Here is a 24,004-nt window from a genome sequence, read left to right as displayed (position 1 = left end):
CTCACCTTGGAAATGTGCAAAAACCATGATTTATTTCTTGTTTTTTTTTTTTTATGAACTTACTTGATTGTTTTTGGGACCCCATTGGAATTAAGCTGTTTTTCAGCTTTATGGGTTATCCTGGTACTTTATCATTGTTCTTTGTTCTTTGTGAATTTTTGAGTACCGAATAAACAAACAAACAAACAAATATAATAAAAAGGATTATTAATTCTAAAATGTGCATCAAATTTTAGCTTTTATTAATCGGTATGTAGCCCATTATGTTAAAGTCTTAAAATAATAATTTCGAATCAGGCCTAGTATATAACAAATAATTCTATTAAAGTTTAGGTTCGCATGATGTCAGATAACGTATTGAATATGATGCTATATTTTGGGCTGACTTAATTTAACGATGGCCCTGTCGTAGTAAAATAGTACTATTATATTCAGTATACAAAATGAGAGTTAAGAAGTAGTAGAAGAAGAAGAGGAGGAAGAAGAAGAATCGGTTTTTTTTGTGTTTTTTTTTTGTTTTATAATAATAAATGTGTTGAGTATATTGATGTAAAACACAGGAGAAATAACGGTCAGAGAGATGATGTTGACTTCAACGACGAGTTATTTATTTCGAATAGGAACTAGGAAATTATACCAAACTATATCTTAACCCCCAACTTGACCGGGCAATAGATGCCAGCACACATCAAGCTAGTAAAATAAAGTAAAGTAGTATTAATTATAAGATCCATATAATCATATCAACAATCATAAAAATAATAGTTAGTTAGCATAAAACAATAATAGCAACCATGAAAGTACAGCCATTGCGAGGTGCAACCACAACTGACCAACTGGCTTACTGCCTTACAGAAAACATAAAATGAAAGAATCATTAAATCAAAATGAAATTAATTACTAATGTAAGAATAGCAAATAAAGGTGCTGTCTAACATGATTATCAAAGTATAATAATCATAACATAACAGCACACCTTCATTTTCCGTCAATCTTGACCACTCTCTGAGCAAGCGTCTTACTTCTTTTGGCTCTCTAGCGAACTGCTTATTTGCTGGGATGTGCCCTGCCCGCCAATATTGAAGCAAACGTGAGATATTAGGGTCCGCAAGCTGTAACTTCAGCATGTCTTGGGTTGAAATTGCAGGTATAGTTGTTAATGCTGTATCTCCTTTCTCGCCATTGATTGTAGAGTCTAACTCTTCACTGAAAAACACCTCTTCTATTCTAGGTCGGAGAGAATGAGGTAGCGTCGTAGAATTTTGATTATGAGGACTGCATGATGTTACCTCTGTCATTTCTTCGAAACGTGCTTATATAGGTTCAGAGTCGTGTTCAGTTTTTCTACTTAACGCATCTGCATTTGCATTGGTTTTCCCTGGACGATATTTAATTGTAAAGTTGAACTGAGCCAAGTCTGCCATCCACCGTATTTCTATAGCTCCAAGTCTGGTCGATGTGTGAATGTCAGTAAGGGGGTTGTTGTCAGTGTAAACTATAAATTCACTCCCCATCAATAGATCACGAAACTTCTCTGTAATTGACTTAAGTGCGAGAAATTCTAGCTTCATGCTACTGTAATTCAGCATATTCTGCTCGTTCTTCCTAAGAGATCTACTTGCAAATGCCAACACAACACGTTTATCGTTCTGTTCTTGCGACAACACAGCACCTAGACCTCGGTTGCTTGCATCAACCTCTAAGATGTATGGTTTGGTAAAGTCTGGAAAACCCAATATGGGTGCAGTGGTGAGCTTTTCTTTCAAAATATTTACCGATTCAGTACAGGCATCCGTCCATCTCTCTGTAAAAGGTGGTTTATTAGTAGTTGTTGGTTTCTTAGACTTTTTGGTGGTATTAAGACTGAGTGTAGTGGTGCAGCTATCTTGGCATAACCTGGTACAAAGCGTCGGTAGTAACCGCATAAACCTAAGAATGAACGCACTTCTGTCTCTGAAGTTGGAATCTTCCAGTTTCTAACTGCTTCTATCTTTTCAGAATCTGGAGCAACACCTTCTGATGAGACGACATGACCAAGGTACTTTACTTTTGTCTGGAAAAGAAAACATTTCTCTGGCTTTACCTTGAGATTCTTGACACCAAGACGTTGTAGAACCATGTCTAGTCTCTCCAGCGTTTCTTCATAGGTTGAACCAAAGACAAGTATGTCGTCTAGGTAAATCAGTACAGTTTGGAAATTTTGATCGCCAAACACCAAGTCCATCAGTCTCATGAATGTTGCAGGCGCGTTACACAAACCAAATGGCATGTGTGTAAACTCGTACAACCCACCAGTCCCAGTTCTGAAAGCTGTTTTCTCTATATCGTCATCTTCGACTGGTACTTGATGAAAACCATGAGCTAGGTCAAGACTGCAGAAGTACTTCGCACCTTTCAGAGCATCAAGGGCCTCTTCAATACGTGGTAAAGGGTAGGCGTCCTTGTGTGTTTTCTCGTTGAGGGCTCGATAGTCTACGCAGAGTCTTAGCTTTCCATCTTTCTTTTTGACAAGAACAATTGGCGATGCATAAGGGCTTGATGATGGACGAATAATACCTTTATTTAATGATTTTTCTATGTATTCCCGCACCTCATCCCATTGGTGTGGTGGGACTCTTCTGTGTGGAATCTTCACGGGCCGTTGGTCATGTAGGATAATTTTGTGTTTGACATCACTGCAGAACCCAATATCGTCTTCATCTTTGCTGAAAACATCTCGGTGTTTGTTGACCAACCCTTGTAGTAAATTATGTTGTTTGTCAGTTAAGCCTTTACCAATATTCATTCTTGACATGAGATCAGCTACTGATTGGTTGTCATCAATTTTCAAAACCTCTTGAGCTTCTGTACAAGTAGTCTGCAATTGGAAGGAGACTGGCGATTCTGGTGTAGCACTAGTAATCTTTCCAACAGGTGTTCTTGGCTGTAAATAAACATCTACATCAGCAAAATTGGCAATTTGTAATGGAATCTTACCATATTCATTCACTTCTACCATCGTTGGAGCGACAGTCACACCATTCTGCAACTCATAGCTGTAGTTCTCTTCTACAATGGCTTCATATACACCAGCTTTTAAAGATGCTGTTGTGCAGTTAATAGTCTTCAGAGACCTTGCTGGAATTATGATTGGTTTGTTGCCAGCAATTCTAACTAAGTTATTGACATCAGATGGCGGTATAGTAGCGGTGACACCATCATATAGAGCTAATGCATGAATTAGATGCTTTTCATCTTCTGATCGTTCCATAACCTGGTCACATACAGCTTTACCTATGATTCTTCTCATGTCTCTTAGAACATTGGAACCCAGGACACCTGGTACTTGCCTCTTTCTCTCGGCGATTGGATCAGCTATATCTTTTACCACAAGAAATCCCATATTATCAAACTTGTGCTCCATAGCTTGTAGAGAGACTTCAATGTACCCTATATATGGTATCTCAAGCCCTTGAGCTCCAGAAATCTTTAGGTGTGATGATATGTCTTCTGTCTGTAAGTGCGCAAGGTGCATCTTGTAGAAACTCAGTTATAGTTGATACCTGTGCTCCTGTGTCAATTAAACACCTCAGGTTAACATTGCATAGTGATAACGTAATTTCAGGACATTTCCCTACTGCCTTGCTTAGAATAGAGCCATCAGTTGAGCAGCCCACAGTTTGGCTCATGACTTGGGGCTCACCTAGTTTAAATGATTCTTACTGTTAGATGGTTGTTGCGTTCTGCGCCTTGGGCATTCCCACTTCAGATGTCCAACCTCGTCACAGACAAAACAACGACGAATAGGTCTTGGCGGATTTGGTTTCCACTCAGGTGCTGTGGTCTAAGGGGCTGCTGTTACCATCGAGTCGGAGTGGGTACCTGGGCCGGTTGCCAACTTGCGGGTTTCAGTTGTTGTTGGAGCATACTAATCTGTCGTTGCTGCGTTTCAATCTGTGATGTCTGCTTCTGTAATAGCTCCAAAATCTTGGTTTCTGCAGAGACTGTTTGAACTGTTGCCCCTGTAGCATTTTTCCCTACTTCTCCAAGCCATGCTACAGCCCTGTCTCTAAGTTGGAAAAAGGATAGGTTGGAAGATTCAATATTTAACCGCCTCAATTCCCTCTGTAGATTGCAGTCTAAGACAGCCTCAGCTAACCTACTTTTCAGTGATGCATCCCTGCATGGTTTATAAGCTGCGTCTCGAGCAATAATCATATCATACAATGTCACTAACTCTAATGACAGGCTAAGGAGATCTTGATGAGGTGCTTGTTTATAAGTGAAGAACTTCTGCTGTAATTGTGGAAGGGTGTTTCCATCACTAAAAACCTGTAGGAGAATCTCGAGAATGCGGTTAGGATTGTTTTCCACCTCCTTACCTCTACCATTTATCTCTTTCCGGGCATATCCAGCTAGGTTTTCCTTTATAAAAGCTACGGCTGCTTTCGGAGCCAAACATCTCAATTCTAGCTGTGCTCTGACGTCTGCAACCCAGTCTTGAATATTTGGTTCGGATGCTTTAGTTGGCCTCCCTTGGAACAATTCCAATCTCTGACCAGGTGAAACATACACCGCTTTAGCTGTACCCGCTTCAGCCTCCTTCAGCTTCACCTCGTCCCTGGCCTCATCAGCATCAATCTGAGCTGTTTTAAACTTCTCTTGTTCCTCGGCAAGTGACTTCCGAAGAGCCTCAATTTCTTTTTGTAGCGCTTGTAGCTCCATTCTGTACTAAACTTATTTGGGTAAGAAAAAGTTAGTACACGACAGCTAAATGTATATACTACAAGAATAAATAAATAAAAATATCAATAATGGACTATGGTCTTGTTTCTGCACTGCTGTTGAAATGACTACTGCTAACAGTCTGCTATCCCGACACACAATGTTTCAGTTCTGTCTTTCTGCAGTCTTCCAACCATCTACGCTTCCTACTACACGACTGGTTTATCCTCTGGAACTGGGTGCAAGTTGGGGGTCAGATTCGGGTTAAGATCCTATCCTGCTGTTCCTATCCTGCCGACTACGCCAAATGTAAAACACAGGAGAAATAACGGTCAGAGAGATGATGTTGACTTCAACGACGAGTTATTTATTTCGAATAGGAACTAGGAAATTATACCAATCTATATCTTAACCCCCAACTTGACCGGGCAATAGATGCCAGCACACATCAAGCTAGTAAAATAAATTAATTATAAGATCCATATAATCATATCAACAATCATAAAAATAATAGTTAGTTAGCATAAAACAATAATAGCAACCATGAAAGTACAGCCATTGCGAGGTGCAACCACAACTGACCAATTGGTTCATTATATCTAGCATTAATTATGGCATTGAACTTCGTAAGAAACCATTGGCTTAAAATTGCACAGTGATAGTAACATAGGTTCCATTAAAGTACTGTAACTGATAATGATTCAACTGGCTTACTGCCTTACAGAAAACATAAAATGAAAGAATCATTAAATCAAAATGAAATTAATTACTAATGTAAGAATAGCAAATAAAGGTGCTGTCTAACATGATTATCAAAGTATAATAATCATAACATCTCTCATAGTAACAGTTCAATCACAATAATCATAAAAAGGTACAAGAAATAAAATAACACATAGTTGTCATACACAACTCTCAAATAAAAGTAAACAAAGGAACTTAATCCCACCTTGCACAAGCTTCATGCTAGGATGCAACTCTGTATCTTATCTGCATTTAGCCCTGCCTATAGCAAGTCCTGTTAATTAAAATAACATAGCACTTCAATACACGGTAATGCTGTAGCTGGCATGACCTTTAGCCTACATCTACCAGTTACAAAACTTGGTATTCTTTACAATATTAAACAATTTAATTCAACTATCATTGTGTAATACATTCCATAATCTTGATGATCCTTACTGGACCTGTATCACAAGATACTAACTTGGGTTACAAAATAACAGCACTACAATACAGTGTGCTAGCAATGTCTAGCAACTCTAAGCTAAGCATAATGAACTTCAAATTACAGCGCACAGCTGAGACAGGCGAATACCGCTCGTCTCCCTATAGTATGATAAGTCTAGCTTAAGGCTAACTTAAAATCATAGATTAAAAACAATAAAAAAAATCATTAGCAATACAGTGCTAACATAATAATATAAATGTGTTAAATAATACAACATACCTTGCCAATACTGGCAATACAGTACTCTGATTTGACAAACTTAGCTTCTCAAAACTTTACACAGTGTTGACACATTGACTTCTAGCTTTGTTGTGCCACGGTGCCACAAACTTTCCTTAATTAGACGCGCTAATCCTCATAACAAAGAACCTGCGGAATCAGACTCCGCGCTAATATACGATTAACTTGATTGTATTCTTATTGAAATCGTAGTAACTCTCATATAATCAGGTCAAATATAATACAAATACAAAACATTTGTATAAACCATTGTTAAATAATATTATATAATAAAAAGTATAAATTATGATTATGAACTACTTATTACTGTGTTTCTACGCAGTAATAAGTAGTTCATAAATTATGATTATGAACTACTTATTACTGCGTAGAAACACAGGGCTACACTAAAATATACCAAAGCGTCTATGAAATAATTATGTAATGTTACATAACTTTTATAGATAAACATAGTTCCACATGAATTAACCATTAATTTATATAGGAATTGCATCGGTATAATGAACAAGGAAGTAAATAAAAATTTAACATGTAGCATAACATAAGGAGACGGGTAGAACCTGTACCTTACATTGATATTGATTATGCGATGAGGGTTTATTTTTTATATCTTTCGGTGTTATTTAAACATGCCAATTCTCAGAAAATATTTTTCTAATTTTATTATATTACCACCTTTTTATTACATAGATCTTTTTCAAAACATAACTGCTTTTAAAACATTATATAGACCCATTAAACAAAAAAACTGCTCTGGCTTCGGGGGGTTCGCCCCTGACCCCACCGTGGCCCTTAGGCAGGCCCCTGGACCCCACGCCCAGAGAACCCCCCCCCCTTGAAATGACCTGGCTACGGGCCTGTGCTAGAATAGAAGTATGATATCAAGGAATTTCAGTCTGAGCTTTCTTCGAGAAAAAAAAAACTTGACCTTCGGACAAATGCACTCACCCCTATAGGAATATGCATGAATTTTAATCGCTAACAAAAACAAATAGAGTTCTCTGTGCTACTGTATTGCTAATTACTGAAGAATATGGTCACTTTGCTTCTTCTTATGTACTGTAGAGTTAAGTAAGTCAATATACGTCCTACAAACATGAAAATAGTGGAAAATATGAGTTGACATACATAAGTTTCATGCTTCTACTCAAATTTGAAGTATCATGCCATTTTTTGGGACTAAGAAACCCCACTACTTTGGCTGCATCAAATCATATCCTGCTTTTGCCTGATTGTTTTTAAGAAGGTGACATACTGTAAGTTGATTTTTAATTACTCTAGCTTATTTTTTTGCTTTGAACCTAGCCAGTGGGAGGAGAAACTGGGAGATGTGCAAGTCTTTTTCCCCTTTTTGTGGGGGGGGGGGGGGGGGAAGGGGAGGGAGCTCATTTACAAACATTTTTACCCCCTCCTTCAAAATTTCCTGTAGCCAGAGAGAGGAGGAAGTAGGATAGCCAAAAAGAATGGCCCGAGAAAAAGGGAATTAATTTCAAGAGTACTACTACGCGTACTGTACATGGTATTTTGACACAGTTTTACCGCGATTAGTACAACCTTGTCAAAATACCACGCGTAGTACACGTAGTACGTGTAGTCAAAGAGCATTTATACTCTTTGGTGTAGTACACGTATTACGCGTAGTACACGTAGTACGCGCACTACACGTAGTATGTAGATAATATTAAACACTATATACGTACGGGTCATAATAATATACAAAAGGAATAAATAGTTATAAATTGTGTACTTTTTTTTATAAGTATACACGCTTCCAATTTTAACAAAGTTCCGTACATTGTTTTCACAATTAATTTAGCTTTTGATAACCGTTGCACCCATAAAATCGAACTAGTGGTTTCTGAGATGATTACGAAATGTATAAACAATTGCGTTTTTACTCGGTTTTGGTCCGGAAAATAAGTACCGCACTTAGAAAAGTGAACAGACAAAATTCATGAGTCATGCGTAATTGTTATTCTTTCCATTCACTTTTAAAAGTGGGGTTTTAATTATAGAAGATTGGTGAAAAGTAGTGGGGGGGGGAGAAAACAATCAATATGATGTCCCCCTCCCCTACTTCGAAAAGTCCCCACCGATCGACGCCCATGATCGAGAGTACACTCTACCCGTGGACCATGCTTCTTCAATTTAGAGTCCAATGTGGATTGAAAGATATGTGACTTGATAAAAACTGAAACATTTTCGCCTGGGCATACGTTGATCCTTTGTCGGATAATATATCAAATGTGTTAAAAATTACTCGGACCAAATAAAGTGTAAAGGCTGCGCTCGCTTTCTCACATCAGCAGTGATATTCGCCGCCATGACTAAGTAGTTATCAAAGCGGGCGATCCATCTGGGCCATTCTTGGGGTTTTGTTGCGTCAAAATACTCAACTACTGGTACATCAAATTTCGACATACTTATCTCTACAAATGCACGAAGCTATCCTCAATACTCGTCGCCAATGTTGTGTCTGGTGGCCGTTGCCAAGATGGATGATTCCTAGGATATTCACACAGAATAATTATCACGAAGTACTAAACGTGTTCAGCCATTTTAGGAATATTTATTAGCCTCCAATACAGTCGTTTTACACTTTCAGTTAATATGAATATATTACATTCTCTCAAATAAAATTATGTATCAAATATATATTTGGGCCGCAGATATGTGATCTTTAATTGGAGGTGGTCTCAAATCGGACGGGTCAAAACATATCACTGCTTTAAAAAGTATATTGCAATATTCTTCATTTTTCTGCTGAATTAACAAATAAATAGAAAATGTTTTACTACTGCGCATAAAATGTTTTCTCATTCACAAAAGAGTATAGCTTACGTAATAGGTTAAATTTCTATTTAGTTATTATACAAACTATTTATTAAAGTATGTTAATGAATATACTGTAAGGCCAAATTAAAAAAAAATTGTTAGTTTATCATCCGACTAAATTTGAAAAATGATGAGGGAGGGAGGGGTTTTTTTGTTTTCTCCATGCCGGCATTTAAGTTCGAAACAGCAGAAACTTGTAAAATACTCATGAATCCATTGAAAGGCGGAACAAGGAGTATGCAGCTTAAGGAATCTTGATACAGCTTCTACTTTACATGCATCAAAAATAGTTTACATACTTAAATGTAAAAATCTCAGACATTACAGTTATTGAATATTATATTTTATTCACAAAAGCCTAGCACTAGCAGTAGTAATAGTATAGGCCTAGCCTACATAGGCTAGGCCTACTACACTACAGGATAGTCATCAAAAAATGTCATTGATCTGTATAGGAGAAAGTGCTGAGCACCAAATATCGCTCAGTGAGCTGCACCAATCTAAACTAGGTGTAAGATAGTCTAGTCCTACACTCTACTCCCTAGCTAGCGTACCGTACTACGTAGAGCTAGCTAGGCTTAGGCTAGGCCTAGGAGCAGGTAGGTCATACGACAGTTACACAACTTGCCTTTTTGGCCCATCACATATTGCCATTATTAACAATGGCATGGCAAACAAGTGTAAATTAACTTCAATGGAAAGTACAATTCTTTTCTACAGAACGAACATCGTGAAGCGTGTACCTATTGTATCGAGCTAGGGAAAAGCAAGCCGTAGCTAGTTTAAAAACTCCAGACGTTTTGATATTACAATCCATCTTATCGCTTTGTATGTGAACGTCATGAGTATTACAGCGTCTGGAATGTAATATTAAGTATTTCCAGACGTCTCGTGAACGGCGACGGCTACGATTTTTTCTTTATCTCCTACTTCGTTTCGCCGGTATTTATGAGTTTGTACACCTAAAACATTTTATGATATATAAAATTTAAAAAAAAAAAATCGATGCGGTCCAAGATAGTTACGCGGGCAGGGATGATAAACTAACAATTTTTTTTATTGGGCCTAAATGTCCTTTTTTTATTCTGAATACACACACTGACATTGGAAAGTCATTCTCTTATAGAAAAGTAGAAAATCTAAAAATGCATGTGCTATTTATAGTTTTCCAGAAAACTTAGTTTCCATACAATCACTACACGCTATCGCCGACAGCTTTCCCGGTCGAATTGGAGATTCTTCCGTATTGCGTCCGGGACTGCTACGAGTACATCGATTGCACTGGAAACACTGTGCGACAGCGTAGCAAATTTTAAGGAAGCCAGGCCTATACTATTTTTGATGGTGAAATGTCTAATTGTCTAACACGTTGAGTACACATTCTGTGTACAAAAATAAATACCACAATATATGACTAAATATAATTATAATAATGGACTATCAACAATGTAAAAATGTGATAGAAAGATATATAAATCAATAAGTATATATATACACATATTTATGTATATATATATACAGTATATATATATAGACATATATATATATACAGACATATATATATGTATATAGACATGTAAAACATTTTCTATATATATAGATGTGTATATATATACGATAAAGTAATCGTTGCATATACTCTAAATAAATTGGAGTAGATTTGGTAAGAATGTTCGTAACAGTCAAACGTATGCCTATGTTGGACTAGAGTCTTTGGAAGATAATAATCAATTTAATAATTATAAAACTAAATTTAAGTTGTTTTTATTTATGACATGTAAAAACGTTTCTTATGATTTCCCTCAAATTAGTGCTTCATTTCTATGTCTTCTTTCAACATTAACACTATTCCGCTTGCTGTTTTTCCGACGGGTCGTCTCTTTCTGCTTAGGCCTACCTATGTCCCTAATTTTATTTTTATTTGAATACACAGCATTTGTGTAAATGTTGTTAGATATTTTAAGAGATTCTACTGTTCTTTTTTCTTTTTTCGATCTCCGTTTCTTGTTACCTTTGCCCCCCTTGTCACTTTTTCTACCTTTCGTCCTTTTTGGCAGATTGTCAACATTCCCCCCAATAATGCTAATACTACTGTGACCTGATCGGCTAACCATGAGTTCTTCGTAGGCTTCGTCATCGCTGCTGAAATGGCCAAGCATGATCGACAACCGTCGAGCACTTTCATGTTTCTCATGAAGTCTCCGAATCTCAACCCTTGACTTATGTCGCACATTTAGCATCGGTGGTACCGAGTCTCTACCTTCGTTAGTTACACCTACATCATTCTCTTCTTTCTGTTTAACTCCAAAAATAGAAGCGTCATTTTCTTCAGCAATTGTATTCATATTAATAGGCAGAAAGGCTATGTTTCTGTTACGACTAGCGTTCGCTTCTATCTCGCTCACCTCTGGCAATACTTCATTTCGCCTCTGTTCGCCCAATCGGATGTTGCTTCCAAGCATACGCGACGCATATGACCGCACATACGCGCCTTGACACCTTATCAACCTCGAGGTACATTTTCTGTAAAGTTTATTCATCAGAACATACAAGAACGAATTAGAAATTGTTGAAGCGCCTACTAAGATGTGAATTAGACCCACTGCCAGAACTTTGTCCTCGAGTACAAAAACGGATACAACCAACACTATAAAGTATATCATCCAAACGCATATAAAAACACCAACGATAAGTCGAATATGTCTGACGGACCGTCTGGTTTTGGAAACGTTGCCCTTCATTGGATAGCATTTCAATGAATCAGAATGCAGATTGATGGCTTTATATATCTTATAGTAGGATGAAGTTATAATACCTGATGGGATGATCAATATAGTTACTGTTAGGTAGATAGTAAACGCATTATCTGCTGCCGTGGTAATATCATCCATTGGGCAGAGAAGCTGTAATGGAAAGTAGCCCCAGCCAGCAATTGGACATATAATGGTATTCAGAGGAATAACAGCGCAGATACCCATCGGCATAACCGCTGATCTCATTAGTAACTTTTTTTTTTCTTTAAGGCTGACAGTTGTTCTGTATCTATACACACTTATTACAGCCGACACTACCGGAGACATAGTCATGAAATATAAAGTCATCCCGCTTAATACACCAAGTAGTGATTTGTAACTATTTTCTTGCAAAAAGAGTGATAAGATAATCGTTAAAGACATCGTGGTGACCAAGAACAGGTCGACGACGGCCAGAAACGCGTTCAAGAGGTTGGTCGCTGAGTGCAGCAACTTATTCCTCAAGAACACAACAAACGCAGTGGCGTTCATAGATGAGGATATAATCCAGACTACCAAATATGGTGCCGTCAAATAAAATGCCCAATCATACTGTGACATTTTGAGCTTTTCGAGAATTAATCAATCGCAATTACACCATTCATTCGACGTCATATCAAGGAATGAATACACGCAAAGGGGTTATACACAGTGTCAGAAGATACGCAAAGACAAGACAACATCCTTTTATATGACTGCAAAATAATGGAACATGATATGCAGAAGAAATACCTCTGTCGGCAACAATTACTTCCTGCAACAACAACGATTAAATCCAAGTCCACTTCTTCGCGTGTAGGGATGACACCGAGAACTTATTGCGACTCGCTGTATAATGACTTAATGGTCTTGACGTCATAATATCCTTGGATATCATGAATAATTCATAAATATTCATTTGATCAATAGATACAGCCAATATAAATACTTTGGCTGATTCAATGTGTGCTGATCGTGGAAAAGATATTAAATCGTATTGATAATGAATTTGCCGGTCACGATGTTGAACTTCAAGCCTGTACAAATTTAACAAAATGAATCAATACCGTTAATTAGTGGCCTACGGTATATTTAGTCTACAATATTCAAATAATATTACAATACCTAAAATAGTAATAGGAAACTCAATGCAATAAATTATCATCTTCGTTATTGTCATCGTCACCTCCATCATATCTTCTATTTCTATTTTGGTATAGGCCTTATGCAAAATATGCAAACGGCAGCTAAAAGCTGAAATTATTGTGCATACAAAAATATATAAATATTAAAATATTATATACAAAATTGCAACAGGAAAGGACAAAATCATAATCATCATTTTCATTATCAATTATTATTATTATTTAATAATATATTATTATTCAAATTATACATTTTATGCCGAAACCGTATGGTATTTGTTATACTTTCTTAAAAATAAAATTGTCTAAACATATACATAATATATGCAGTAATAACGTGAGGTTTGTATACGACAGAACGAAAGTGGAAGGCAGAGACAGTAATAAAGATAATAGTAATTTGTAAGACATCATCAGCACGGCGCATGCAAACACCGCAGATTTTATTTTCTAACACCACGTTTGACCTATATCGTTCAAAATCATGTATAATATGGTATAATCAATTGATGGTGATAAATGCATAAAATAACTATGTGTACATAATTCTCGTTTTCCTTACAGAGATTTTTCCAATACAATGTTGCATAGGCCTGCACTGGTTCTATAATTAATCATGAATCTTATAATTACAACAGGGGATGAATTTCTAAAGCATATTGTTTGCATGATGTTATTTGTGATAGCACTTTATATTATATTAATAATATTGGCACTAATTTAGATATTTTGTAAAATAATTTTCGCATAATTAGGCCTACAACAAACGACGGCGGAAGCAGGGGGCGGTGGGGGCATTTCCTTCCCCCACCCCACTTTTGTGACTGCTTCTAGCACCAGTGACAAACATTGTTATCGAACGCTATAATTTCATTATTATTATAATTTTTTGGTGCTTAGAGACCATGTTTATTTTCGGCTTATAAATCGACCAATTATTAGGCCTTTCATTTTCAAACAAACATTACAAGTTTTCTTTTTGAGTTGAGCAACCAGTGTATAGGTACACCTGTGTAACACGTCTCTGTAAAGCGCGTGTCTATAACGTTTGCTTGAAACCTATCCTCCTATATATATTACGAATAATCATTTGTTAAACAAAATGATAGGCTAGGTTAAATGGTACAGTATATTAAACAGTAGGCATAGAGGAGTCCAGCCGGCACGGGCCCACACCCTCAATTTTTTTTTTTCAAAATTATTTTAAGATGGAGAAAATTACCGTACATTCAAATTTAAATCTGAGAGTGCCATTTCCGGTCATATAGAGTTGCATAATCATTTTCGTTTCTTACCTCAGCCCCAACCATGGTGGGGCTTAGGCGGGTGGACACTATCTGTGCATCCCTGGACCCCCTCTAATTCGACTTCCTGACGCCACCCGCCTCTGTTGAAATGCCATTTTCCGGCTCCCATCTGTCGGAGGAAAAGATATGGTTTCGTCACTGCCAGGATATCTCTCACATGATGAATAATTCATTGTGATCGTAGATGCAATCCCGACTTCGACTTTGTTTAACAAATACAGTACAACAATTATAAAGTTATATAACAGTAGCTTGATGCCTATAAAACTTTGTAAAATATCCGTAGCTTCCAGGGGGGATTATCCCCACCGATGTCCTTTGGCGGCATACTGGCCCCCAGCCTACATGCTCGCTTCGCTCTCATACCAGATTTATTACCTTTTGAAATGTCCCCTACCCACTTTCGAAAACGTTCCACTGCCGTTGTCACAACATCTCTCAGTTCAAAACATATAGCTTATCTTGGAGTAAATAAGGGTGAAACGAAATTTGAAATATTAATGAGTTATTTGGGTGACTCTGATAATACTGTATACCACGTTATTGCGACGTATAACAGGTCTATACAATGACAATTCTAATTTATAATTATGCAGTTTAATGTTAGAGTCTGTTTCCTTTGAATTATGCAAAATTTTGTATTTAAATAATAATAATAATAATAATAATAATAATAATAATAATAATAATAATAATAATAATAATAATAATAATAATAATAATAATAATAATACCCAAATATGCTTCATGGAATCCTAGAAATAATTATTATCGATAATTTATACAAAATGGCTTAAACGTATTACTCTCCCGAACGTAACAATCTATGCATACCACATGTTAATGTTTGCTTCATCTTATGATGACGACGAAGAAATCAATAATATAGATTTTATTAGAAACCAAACAATGCTATGCTGAAAAATGTATTCCAACAAATCTTAATGAATTAAAATCAGTCTATTGTTAACATAGGCCTAATAATATGAAATAGGCCTACAATTTTAATGACGATAAGGTCTATACAGATGACGATTTTATGAGTTTGTAATTCATAAATAATTTAAGACTAAATTAATTTCTGTAGACTCATCTAATTAATTATTTTTCTATATGACAATTGTAGTAGACCTAATTATAACAATAACATTATTTTTAGGCCTTTTATCAACATCATCATCATTATCAATCATAGCCCAGTGGCGTAGAAAAATATTTTTCATTAAGGGTGGGGGGGTGGATGATTGGCGTGTTAACTTTTAGGAAGTTTTGATAGATTCCAACGAAATTAGAATTAAAAACACCGGGGGACAAGGGGAAAATATCCATCTTTGGAAAATCTTTGCCCACCCCTTGACAAATGCATCCTCTGAAAGTGCCTAAAATTCTCAAATTTCATCAATTCCGACGAAAGTAGAATTAAAAACACAAAAATATTTTTTAGGGCTTTTTTAGGTTTATCCTTTTAAACACATAATAGTCCCAAACTCAATAAAGGCAAATTTAAGATAAATCTTTTTAACCTAAAAGAAAGGCCTCAATGTGTATTGATGGTGAAAGTATTATTCTATTATGTTTGTAATAAATAAAACCATGATGAAAATGCTTATATTTAGTTTCAAACACACGTGTGTGGCCTATATTATAAATAAGATAAGCCCTGTCGTGTTGTTTTCTATATGGGGAGTGGGTTGGGGTGGTATAGTAAATTACTAACGGGAAAATAAATACCCACTCTGACCCAAGACCCCTGTTACGCGCCTGGTGTTAGCGCCAATGTATGCCCTTGTGCGGACAGGGGATGTGCCAACCCCCCTCTGAAGCTGGAAACCTTGTTTTTGCAAAATAAATTGATGCAATTTGCTATAAATTCCTCATCAACCGATATACCGGTAACCTTAAACATTCTTGGAATTGACATAACATTACTGATGTCGTACACACCTTTCAGTGTGAAATGTGGCTCTCTTTGCAAGCACATCTAACATCTAAGGAAAGAAGAGCTTAGATTGGTACCAGATAAAATAATTTTGTTATCAACATTAATACATTATGCTACACAAAAGGTCCTTGTTCGTCGAGCCCACCCGGTTGATTAGGGGTGTTATTTAAATTTTGATACGTTGATATTATATATAGGATCTGTGGATTAGAACATTTAGGCCTATATAGCACTATTTCATGAAGAAACACACGTATTTATTGCATTGTTCAAATTGTGTCTGGTTTTTCATACCCGCTAGGCCAAGAAAGAAAACGAAAGGGGAAAGGAAAGAAAGAAAATGTAAAGGTAAAGAAAGAAAAGAAAAAGAAAATGAAAGGGAAAGAAAAGAAAAAGAAAGAAAACGAGGAGGTTAAGAAAGGAAAAGAAAAAGAAAGAAAACGAAAAAATAAAGAAAGAAAAAGAAAGGAAATAGCAATGAAAGTGAAAGGAAAGAATAAGAATTGTGGAAATGAATGAAAAGGAAAATATAAGGTAAGAAAAGGAAGAGGCAATGGAAATCAGGAAAAGAGGTAGAAAAATGAAAGGAGGAAAAGGGGGTAGGGAAAGAAAAGGTAAAGAAAGAAATTACAGGGAAGTAAAGGAAGAGAGACAAGTCGTAAGTATGAAAGAAAATAAAGGAAAAGGGAAAAAAAGATATGGAAAAAAGAGTTAAATTTAAGTAAGCTAATACGACTAAGAAAATAAATATTTAACAATTATTTTTTAACAAAGTAAATAGAATTCTGTATTTTTAAATTACTTAATTATTAACATTCTAATCGTATATTTATTTATTTTTTTAGGTGAAACTTTTAATAATTTATCCCACTCCTTGCGGTAAAGCGCATTGGCGGATCTGGGAAGGGGGGGGGGTGGGGTCAGTGTGTCCACCTTGGGAAAAAAAATAAAATTAAAAAAAATTAAAATTAAAAAATTAAAAAATCTCTGTATACCGGTACACACATAGGCCTATTTACTGTATTAAGAATGAGAAGAATTTACCTGACCGTTTACAAAAGGGGAAAACCTTGAATTTTGAAGAACTTGGAAGTCATTAAAAGACACCTCAGAAGTCAGGAAAGCTCATTTCCCGCCATCTAAGAATCAACATTTTCCTGGGGGAGGACCCCCGAACCACCCTTTCTTTTTGGTGTTTTTATTTTAAAAAGTCTGACCCCCGCTAAGTGCTGTCTCTTATACACATCTAGATGTGTATAAGAGACAGCCTTAAACATAGAAGTATTTACATTATGCGCTATATAAATTGACAATTATTATTATTATTATTATTATTAATATAGGTTTTTAAAAATTCGTAACGAATAAGGAATGTCTACATCCAACATTTTAGCATGTACCTGCAGTACTCTATTTAACTCTTTATTTTCCTGCCTGTGTCAACATAAAAAATAAATTTCTGGCTCGTAATTGTTCTTTATTTAAAAAGGTTTGTCATTCATTTGCAAAAATATTGAATTCTAGTTGTTTTTGTTTTTTTTGTTGTTTTTTAATTTTTTTTAATTTCCATTTATGTTTTTTTTTTTTCAAAAGTAGAAAAAACACAGGAATCCCGTGCTCAGGAACATATTTACCACAATGTAAACAAGGACAAAAGACAATGGTTTACTAAGAATATTTGCGATGCAGTCTACAGTAGAACCATTCATGAAATTAAAATGACACCATTGGCCAATCTAATTCATAATTAAACCATTTAATACATCGCAACATAACAGTTGATTACATTAAAATAAAAATATTAACTTCTGTGATTTTATGATATTCTATTATAGGCCAATCAGTGGCATCAAAGAAACAAATTCTGATTACTACAGTTAAAGGTCTTTGATATAACATCTGGTCCTAGTGTTCATGGCACTATTTAGAAAAACAATTCAAAAAACTTATAGATGCATTGTCCACCCATAATTTTGCAGCAAAAAAATGATAAAAACACCTCACGTCACTGGAAGTCTTCACTTTTATAATTATCAACTTTACAAAAACAGGGTGCACTATTCAAACCCAACAACCTCCTCCATGCCCAAGCTAACAGTATAAATGTATGCCACTGCAAAATGACCAAGCCAACTTTAAAACTACTTCCTACCACATTCTGTAATTTCCAAGAGACAAAGCATCTTTAAATAAAATTTGGTATGGTACTATGGAAACCAACTAACGTAAAAAAAATAGTACTAGAATTACAGAATATGTGCAGAGAAGTTAGTAGAAGAGAGTTAGAATCATAAGTATCAAGTTACTCAAAAACATTAAAATCAAAATTGTGTATAAAATTTCGACTTTATACCTATTTTGGTGAACATCTCAATACGATTTCACCAACATGTGTCTCATTTTACATAATGTTTTAGAACATTTTAAACATTAAAATCTTTTTGACAGACAATTTTTTTGGTATTCATCTGATACAAAACTTCAAGACTATTAGGATAAAATCTACTATTTTACTCCTAGCATTGAACTTATACATTGTATTTCTCCCCATGGCAATATTTCTTTCAACTAAGTGGAGTTGAATAGCTTGGTGGTTAAGATGCTTGCCTTTCAATCCCAGGGTCCTGGGTTCAATTCCTGCCAGTTGCAGGATTTTTTCTCACGACCAAAACAACTCCACTCCCTAAATCTCATATGGAGATTTAGTTTGTGTAAAAGCATCGTGTGTGTATGTTTGTCTTGTGTAAGGGATTGTCAACTACAAGTAGGATAGTGATATATTCGCTGTTGACAATCCTTGGCACATGTATTGTGTGCCTAAATAAATAAAATAAAAAAATAAAAAAACTTTAAAATAACAATTTAAGTAACTTTTTAAAGTATTGAAAGTTGTCTAAAATGTTTTTTGTTTTTTGTTTTTTTTAAATTTAGCCTAATAATACTAGGCCTACTTATTATTTTTATTTACTTATTTATTTATTTAATAGACAAATTAAATCAATATTTTCAAAAGAGGGAATAAACGAAGACGTCAGAGAATCAAATAATCAAGTCGTGTTACACAAAAGGTCCTTGGTTCGTCGAGACCCCAGGGCGGTTGATTGGTGTGGTGGTGTGTTATTATATTTTGTCACGCTAAATTAACACTAAATTATTGCATTGTCCAAATTGTGTCTTATTTTCCCCTACGGCTATAATTGATCTGTGTAGGCCTGTGTACTGTGATTTCTGGCCGTGTCCATCCCGTTGTATTTTACCACTGACGTGAGCCACCATGTTTCTTTCAAATACTGGCACATGGATTCATCTCAGTTATTCATGGTAATTATTCGTCACTGTTTTTACGGAGACACGAACTTCAATTTCGACCAAAACAACGTTTTGAGAAAAACTCGTTTGAAGTGGACAACTTCACTAATCCGTAAGTTTCACTATCAAGATATCGAAATAGAATTTTTTTTTTAATAGAAGTTTAAAGATAAAGCACTTAACAAGTCAAGTGCTCGATTTATTTTACTTTTCTTAACTTTAGTTACAGCAACCTGTTAATTATCGTGAACAGTTTATGTCGAACCCAGCAAAGGTTCACGTACAGCGAAATTTATGTCTCTTCGTGAAAACGAAAATCTCATTTTATGCGCTGCCCGTTGTCTGCTCTTCGTTGTCAGACACAAACTTTGTTTTTTCCTATGCTTTTCCATTGTAGTCACGGCTACAAAACATGCTACAAACTAGACGCAGGGTTCTCGGAACGCCGCCCTCAGTGGCGTGTGCGAAGCACAACGAGTCAAAAGTGGAACGTGAATTTCGATATGGTTTCGTAGTCAGATTTTCGAGAAAAACTTCAGCTACCCGTATTTCTTGACAATGGGAGCTGTCACTTGTATGGCAAGGAGATGGTGCTACCCTTAATTCGTATTAAGGGAATTTACGCTATTTTGGTTACAATAGAACATTTTTTTGGTGACGTCACACTCACGCTATATTTAGCATGTATACGTCATAAGCTAGATTACGTCACCTTTTCCTACTGGTAAGGCAAACTTTCCCGGCGTGCTTTTTTCATGGATAAACAAACACCACTGCTTTGCGTATGAATGCCTTACCTAGCTAGGGCTAAAAGAGCCGCATAGTTAGCATATAATACTTAAACAAAGTACGTCTGCAACTGAATTATTATTAGTACCGCGGCGTACTCATTTTCACAAATTTGCATCCCCTCTTTGAAAGAGAGAACTTCGAAATAACTGTCTCCATATCTTCGCTAATTAATCACTGTAATTTAGCTTACACTTATGCATGGAGGGAGCACTTAAAATGTACAATAATCATCACAAACCCCGAACTTTATTCATGCATTACATAACTAGTTTCATCTTGCTGTACTCCAACATCACTGGCGCATGCAGTGGTAACAACCAACTGGCAGACCATTTCCGGTCACACATTACTCTCCATAACGCAGCACCCCCTAGTTCCGTGTCCTCTGGGTTTATTCTACTTTAACCATTATATTTTTACTAATAGTTCCACATTTGACGCAGGGTTCCCAGAACGCCGCCCTCAGCGGCGAGTGCGGAAGCACAAATCAGGGCCAAAAGTGTAACGTGAAATTTGGATATGGTTTCGTAGTCAGATTTGCGAGAAAAACTTCAGCTACCCGTATTTCTCGACTGAGACGTCAGTGGGAGCTGTAATTTGTATGGCAAGGAAATTGTGCAACCCTTAATTCGTATTAAGGGAATTTACGCCCAGAAACATTGTAGTTATTAATATTTTGGTTATAATAGAAACTATTCATTTTTTGGTGACGTCACACTCACAATATAGTAAGCGTGCATGCGTTATAAGCTAGATTACGTCACCTTTTCCTGGTAAGGCAAACTATCCCGGCGTGCTGTTTTCATGGATAAACAAACACCACTGCTTTGCACATGGATGCCTTGTCCTAGCTAGGGATACAAGCATTGTATAATACGTACAAGGTACCTCTACAACTGAATTATTCTTAGTTATTTGTTTTTGTTTTTATTTTATTTTAATTTATTTCTTTCGAAAGTGTACTTTCTATCACATATTATTGCACTGCCTAGTTAGGCCTAGCCCTAGTCTTATTATGTATGCCTCATCGTCATCCGCTACTCAGTACATCAGTAGCGCCCCGCCCCCCATACAGTACAGACGTTTGCTGGGCAACAACGTGATTGAACCTTACTTCCCAGGTGTTCATGTATTAGCATATTGTTAGCTAACCAGTTGTGTGTATTTCTTTGTGAAAATGAGTACCGCGGCGTACTCATTTTCACAAAGCATTTACATTCCCTCTTGGAAAGAGGGAACTTCGAAATAATTGTCTCCATATCTTCGCTAATTAAATTAATCACCGTAATTTAGCTTACACTTATGAATTTAGCTAGCGCTTAACATGTACAATAATCATTTCACTACCCGACAAACTCAGAACTTATAGTCATTTGGCCTACATAATAGTTTCATTTTGCTGTACTTATACTCCAACATCACTGGCGCATGGTAAAATCCAACTGATGCAGACCATTTCCGGTCACACATTACTTTCCATAACACAGCACCCCTAGTTCCGTAACCTCTGGATACCTATTCCATTTTGTACTGTAAGTAGGGTACTGTATGCCTCTTAAAGATTTTTAAAATCGTTGTAGCACGTCTAGCCCTACCCTAGCCAGACCTTTTCTGTAGTACAGAATCAATTCTGTACTACAGAATTTTGTTTCTGTCACCACAGAATTATTTCTGTCCTCACAGAAATAATTCTGTCCAGAACAGAAATAATTCTGTCCGCACAGAATTATTTCTGCACTGCACAGAATTATTTTTGTCCACTCTCTACGCAAATTAGAAAGTGGAGTTTCCATCAAACATTCAATAAAATCATTAATCCTTGAGACTAAGAAAGTTCAAGGGTTTTTCTGATGTGCCATACTTGATTGATAGTATTTGTTATGATATAGAACAATAAACCAGTCCCTTTCATCAAACACAACCTACTTTCATACGGAAAAAATACTGTATATAACACTCATATTAAATAATAATAATATATAAATATATATATATATGTATATATATATATATATATAAATCATCAAAGAAAGGTAAATACAGTGTTCGAATAAAGGGCATAATAATACATCGTGTAGCATAGCTCTCGAATGTAGTCCTGTAAATAAATGAATAAAGAAATTGTGTAATAAAATACCTCCGGCGGGACTCGAACCCGCGACCTCTCGCTGTCAAGTCGAACGTCATAACCATTAGACCACGGAGGCTTCATGGTTAAACAGATTCAAATACTACCAGATACACTCCATTACACAATAATTACGGCTAGAAACAAATAATTGCATATGTTAACAGTGTTAACGGCTATCTGGATATATATATATATATATATATATATATATATATATATGCTCTCAACGAATGTAGTCATGCATAAAAACACACACACACACACACACACATATATATATATATATATATATATAAATCATCATTGATTTATATATATATATATATATATATATATATATATATTATTTCGGACTGTTATTAGAATCTTTACAACTGATGGAACAGATTGTTTTGTTTTTTTCCGCGTCCATTGTCTACTTTTCTGATTGGTCAGTTGTTTTATTAAAACTCGAAAAGGTTCATTATTAACATGTCATACAATATTTTACCTGAAACTAATTGAATGACATTAATTAACCTATTTTTATGACTATAATAATCATCTGACAATATGTCACAACTGGTAACGTTAATATTTGATTATCTAAAGTACACATCTCTAATCTCTAATTTGGCTGTAAAATCACCTTGACCTAAAATGGACATCATAACGACCTCTGATATGGTATTTAACATAAAATGACCTATATATCCTAATGATCATCTGACTATGTCACAAATGGTATATTTTCTTGTCCCTAAAAACATAGTTTTAAACATCAGAATTCTAATTTGAAGTGATTCTCAAAGCTAAGATATTAATAAATATAGTTTTTGCAAGAAGATAATACTGTGGCGATACATTGTTTCTTTGTTAATTTGTTTAATTTATTTCTCCACACACATAAACATAAGAACATACGTAACAAAAAGATTAATAGTAAAACCAACTAAGAATAAATGTACATTACAGAATAAGTGTGTGGAAGGAGACCAAAATAAGTTTAGAATAACACTTTATAGAAATACACAGTATATCAGTTGGCAAAAGGAAATCAAACTTCAATATGGCAGTTAAAAATACAAGTTGATAAAACAAAATCACGATCACCTGGTCATTTCTTCCTGGTTACCGTTGAGTTGGTTTTTTTAACTTTTGCTCCTTGAGATTTATTCTCCCGGACGAGCCCCCAAATTTATGTTACGGCCGAAATACGCCTGGTTCACTCACTTATCTCTACAGCAACGTCACAGCATTACGCATGACAATATAACAATAAACTCAAACGACTGCCTTTATATTTTTTTAAGTTTAAGATTGCTTTTAATTTTATATGGCTGAACAGTTTCTTTTTTTTTTTTTACTTTTCCTTAATGTCCCTTTTGAAAATTTGAATTGTCTTTTTCTTAGCATAAGTCTTTTTTGTGAAGTTTACTGTACATTTTGTTTTGGACGCACCTTCATTGAGAAATGTGCCACTGATTGAAAAGTGTAGTTCCTAATAAATTATTATGTATCTTTATTCAACATCACAGATCCCAGGTCTTGCCTGTTCTGGATATGAGCACAACTACCTCACTTCAATGTTTTCTGCCTATACATATTAACACCTTAA

At 35.6% G+C, this 24,004-nt stretch overlaps 1 protein-coding gene and 1 non-coding gene across 2 annotated transcripts; both read right to left on the bottom strand.

Annotated features, from left to right (window-relative positions):
- Positions 1–8,644: 8,644 nt before the first annotated feature.
- On the bottom strand, positions 8,645–12,580 carry LOC117106029 (opsin-VA-like). Its single transcript, XM_033247359.1, has one exon. It carries the CDS (start codon positions 12,361–12,363, stop codon positions 10,813–10,815), a length of 1,551 nt encoding a protein of 516 aa, XP_033103250.1. The 5' UTR covers positions 12,364–12,580; the 3' UTR covers positions 8,645–10,812.
- Positions 12,581–22,410: 9,830 nt separating this feature from the next.
- Positions 22,411–22,483, bottom strand: Trnas-uga. Its single transcript has one exon. It is a non-coding gene; the product is annotated as a tRNA-Ser (tRNA).
- Positions 22,484–24,004: the final 1,521 nt, after the last annotated feature.

This window comes from Anneissia japonica, unplaced genomic scaffold (assembly GCF_011630105.1).
Source record: "Anneissia japonica isolate Jap-2015-1 unplaced genomic scaffold, ASM1163010v1 scaffold284860_len1800451_cov186, whole genome shotgun sequence".
NCBI lineage: Eukaryota > Metazoa > Echinodermata > Crinoidea > Comatulida > Comatulidae > Anneissia > Anneissia japonica.
Note: the sequence above shows the minus strand (reverse complement) of the source record. Positions and strands in the feature narration are given on the sequence as shown.